The sequence below is a fragment of the Acanthisitta chloris genome, unplaced genomic scaffold (assembly GCF_000695815.1).
Source record: "Acanthisitta chloris isolate BGI_N310 unplaced genomic scaffold, ASM69581v1 scaffold10980, whole genome shotgun sequence".
Taxonomy (NCBI): domain Eukaryota; kingdom Metazoa; phylum Chordata; class Aves; order Passeriformes; family Acanthisittidae; genus Acanthisitta; species Acanthisitta chloris.
Window position 1 is genome coordinate 1 of NW_008653358.1, and position 4,717 is coordinate 4,717.

General features: G+C 44.8%; 1 protein-coding gene across 1 annotated transcript; it reads right to left on the bottom strand.

Moving 5' to 3' along the window:
* Positions 1-3: 3 nt before the first annotated feature.
* LOC103807908 (myosin heavy chain, skeletal muscle, adult-like) lies at positions 4-4,710 on the bottom strand (the record flags this gene model as incomplete). The annotated part of the gene is made up of 11 exons (XM_009080661.1): positions 4-42; positions 148-386; positions 677-936; positions 1,241-1,377; positions 1,464-1,587; positions 1,892-2,009; positions 2,101-2,188; positions 2,438-2,514; positions 2,663-2,972; positions 3,732-3,902; positions 4,657-4,710. Coding segments are annotated over 11 exons (1,617 nt in total), but the record flags the coding sequence as incomplete, so codon positions are not given.
* Positions 4,711-4,717: the final 7 nt, after the last annotated feature.

Here is a 4,717-nt window from a genome sequence, read left to right on the forward strand (position 1 = left end):
GGTCTCATCCAGGCTTGCCATCTCCTCAGTGAGGTTTTTGACCTTTAGGAAGATGGGAGCAATTGCATTTAAGGGAAGTAGATACAGAAGTCCTGGAACAGCTCAGGGCTCTTTTCTGGAGCACAAGTGACATCTTCTGCCTCATACCTTGTTTTCCGTGGCATGTTTTTCCTTCTCAACCTTGGCCAGTGTTAGCTCAAGGTCATCAATATCTTTCTTCAGCTCTGAACATTCATCCTCCAGTTTCCTCTTCTTGGCTGTCAGCTCAGCATTGATTTCCTCCTCATCCTCAGCCCTTTCAGTCACTTCCTTTACTTTGGCTTCTAGCTGAATCTTGGTTTTGATGAGCTGGTCACACCTTTCCTCAGCATCAGCCAAAGCATCAGCTTGCACAATTTTGTGGGATATTTCCCCTCCAGTTTAGACCTCTCTGCTGTGTACAATACATGTTGGTTCTTTGCTCAGACAGAAGGAATGGGGAGTGTCATGTGGGCCTGCCAAGAGTCTCAGCATGCCCCTGGCAGTGCTTGTTTACTCAATGTTAGAGTATTCTAGAATCTGTGAGTTAGACTGTTTTCTGCTGCCCATTACTCAGGATCCTACAAATCTCCATGTAGGATCAGAAGCATTCTGACAGTACATCATACCTTGCCCTGCGAAAACTGAACAGTGATACTCACCGACTGCACTTGGAGCTGAAGGTCATTTTTCTCCTGCATTAAAGAAGACATTTTCTCCTCCAGCTCCTTCCTCTTTGCCTCAGACTTTGCAAGTTCTTCCTTGGTTTTCTCAAACTCTTCCTTCATGTTGGCCATCTCCTTCTCAGACTCTGCACTCTTCAGCAAGGGCTTGATCTTGAAGAACAGCTTCATCCATGGCCAGTGCTTGACGTTCATGAATGAAATGAGATTGTACTGGATGCAGAAGATGGACTCCCTGAAATGAAATTCACAAGATTGTTGCATATTCTGTGTTCAGTGAATTTAGACTCAGTTAGCCAACTCCCAGTAGAACATGAAAAATGAGTGAGAAATATCTACCTCCTCTCCACCATTCTCTGGTACTCCACTCTCATCAGGAAGCCTCTGCACCTGGCTTGTATCATGGTATTGTACTGGATGCAGAAGATGGACTCCCTGAAATGAAATTCACAAGATTGTTGCATATTCTGTGTTCAGTGAATTTAGACTCAGTTAGCCAACTCCCAGTAGAACATGAAAAATGAGTGAGAAATATCTACCTCCTCTCCACCATTCTCTGGTACTCCACTCTCATCAGGAAGCCTCTGCACCTGGCTTGTATCATGGTCATAATCTCTGCTAGTTTCTCATCTCTCATCTCCTCCAGCACACCTATCAGCCCAGCTTTGAAAAACACCTTGAGAAAGGCAATATTGTAGTGCATCAGTCTTGGGTAGTGCATGACAGGGACACAAAGTGTTTGAATACAGGTCTTGTTCCTACCTTGGTGTGACCAAATCTGTACTGGGTGTGATCCACGTCAATGGACCCAAGGAGCTTCTCTGAAGCCTTCTTGTTGTCCATGAACTGACCTTCTGGAACAGCACTGGCATTAAGCACTCTGTATCTGTAGGAGAGAGCAGAACATGAAGAAAACAACACTGGAGCTGAACCTCACAGCCTCCTCAACAACAGCTGTCCAGAGGCATTACTTCTCATAATGTCCAGTATTCATTCAAGTGATTAATTGAAGAGAATGTTCGTTCAAGAGAGTGAAAATAAGCTTTTCATGCCATTAACTCAGAGTCCAAGAGAATCCTCAAATCAAGAAAAAATTCACCATAAAAGTTGGCAATGTATAACTTAAATTTGTTCAGAGGATGGGATTCTTCAGCTTGGTCTGAACGGACAGAAAGTTGCAGTGCTCTTACCTCTGCTTGAAGTCAGCATAGAGGACTCTGCTGGGGAAACCTTTCCTGCAGATCCTGATCCCTTCCAGCACCCCGTTACAGCGCAGCTGGTGCAGCACCAACTCATGCTCCATGGCACCTGACAGATACCACCAGTAGTGACCACCTGCTGCTGGACCCAGCAGAAGAGCTTCTGCTGCTCAAATGCTCCTCCTCATGGATGCCCTTACCAGGTGTTTTGGTTTCATTGGGGATGATGCAGCGTACAAAGTGGGGGTGAGTGCTCCTCAGGTTAGCCATCAGCTTGTTTAAGTTCTCCTGTGAGATTGCAAGTTAAAGTTTAGATTAAATCAAGTGAGAACCTCGTGCTTATCTACGATGTGCTCATAAAGACTGATCTTTCTGTGTCTTGACCTATAAGAAATTATTATCTTGATGTAAAATGTCTTGAATAAATACAAATCAGACTCTTCTCAGGGAATTACAGGTCTGTCTTCTCAGCAATTCCAGTCAACTCCTGTGTTACTTCACTAGATATTTAAATGAGGCAATGAGTTCTGCTCTTACCCTGAAAAGAGCTGAGACAGTCTGGAAAGAAGAACCCTTCTTCTTGCCTCCCTTCTTGCCACCACCACCACCACCCTCTGTGCAGCAAAGAAAAAAAGTATTAGAGTATGTATACTACATATTATAAAATACAGAAAACAAAACCACTTTGCATCTTTAGTGGTTTGGGTTTAATTCTGAGAAAAGTTAATCCCACAATGAAAATAAACTCTGCACACAACTGACCTGAATCTGCTCCACCATAGTTGGCAAAGAGTAAGGCCAGGGTCTTCACAGAGGATTTCTGGTACAGCCCAATGACAGTTTCATTCAGAGGGTCCTTGTTCTTCTCCAGCCACCCAGAGATGTTGTAGTCCACTGTGCCAGCATAGTGCACCAGGGAGAAGTGAGCCTCAGCCTTGCCCTTGCCAGGTTTGGGCTTCTGGAAGTTGTTGGACTTGCCCAGGTGCTGGTCATAGAGCTTGTTCTTGAAAGAGGTGTCAGTTGCCTTGGGGAACATGCACTCCTCTTCCAGGATGGAGAAGATGCCCATGGGCTGGAAGGTATCACAAGAAGTGACAAAGAAAGATGATAATGCAAATGTTCAAGGCCAAGTAGGATTGGACATTGACCAGCCTGGTCTACTGGAAGGTGTCCCAGGCAGAGTGTGGTAGCTAGACAATCTTTACATTCCCTTCCAACCCAAACTATTCTATGATTCTATAACAATGATGTGCCTGTGCAATGAACATCTAAGGTACCACTGTGTTGTTGGTAGTATCTCAGCCTAGGTTTGTCAGGAGTAGTTCTCAGACAGAGAGCTTATTTCTGCCTTCCCTTGCCTCCCTGCAGCTTACCTTCATGGAACTGAGAAGAATGTTTCTCAAGTTCAGGTTAGAATTAGTTGTAGAATAGGAGGGAGAAGTAGCAAACAGACAAATAATAGGGAAAAATGGTACAAGAGACCCAGATTTTTTGGGAGGGCAGGTTAAGGAATATTTACTTCTCAGATTGTTGTGTGGAGTTCTAATTTGAGCCTTTGGAGGATAAAGGAAAGGAGTCTGACTCCAGTTTATCTTAAAGTCTGTCGATGGGAGTCCAGGTTGACTTTGCCATGCTTGAAGGCCACATCATGCAGGACATGACACAGATCTGCATTTCCCCATTTCTCTTGCATAGATTAACCAAATTTCAGAGAAAAATATTTTGCTTAACTGACACTGAATATCTGGCTGTGAGTTCTTTCTGAGCTGAATCTGCCTCAGAAACATCACAGAATTCCAACATACATCCTACACTTGCAGGGGAAAGGTACCTTCTCAATGAGCTCGATGCAGGCAGCCAGGTCCATCCCAAAGTCAATGAACTCCCATTCAATCCCCTCCTTCTTGTACTCCTCCTGCTCCAGCACAAACATGTGGTGGTTGAAGAACTGTTGCAGTTTCTCATTGGTGAAGTTGATGCACAGCTGCTCGAAGCTGTTGAACTGCGCAAAGCAAGGAAAGGTGCACAGGTTCTCAAGGTGTGCCAAACAGCACAGGCCTTTGCTGGCATTCTCCTAAGGCTGTTTGAAGCTCCCCAGCTGGAACACCACCCCTAAGCCAACTCTGACAACCTCTGCTTCCTTAGCAGAGCTTCTGTGGGAAATCTCACTGGTCTTGAAGGGTTTTATTCATATTACTTTTGAAATCAAGCTAAAAGCCACAGTGCTATTCCACTGAGCTACTCAACAGCAACTCCTTCAGTAGCCTCACCTGCAGCATCATGTGGTAGTTATCTCAGCTCTCTGATCTCCTGGACAGTAGAAACGCCTTTAGTGGCCTACTCAAGACTTTCTCTGCCCTGACACAGAACTCCTTGCATCATCACTGCACTCATTACACAGGAGACATGCTGTAAATTTGACCATAGCACTATGTTTTGTTGGTTTTCCAAGAGCATCGACCCCTTTGTCCCTCATCTCTGTGAGCCTCCATCTCTCTGCTTGCAAAGCCTGAGATCTTTGCAAGCTCACAGGCCTCTAAGACCATTTGCCAGAAAGCAAAGCTTTCTTCTACTTCTTGGCGACATTATAATCAGTGTTTGTCAGCAAAGCCATTGAAGGGCAAAGAGGGAGAGGTTTCTAGAAAAGTTCAAATGAGAAGGATAAACTTTTAAATCCTCTCAAGAAGTGTGTTTCTGAGTACTATGACCCCTCCTTGCCTCTCACTTGACTATGGTGCCAAATCCCTGTTCCTTACATCAAAGATCTCGAAGCCAGCAATGTCCAGCACACCAATGAAGTACTGCCTGGGCTGCTTG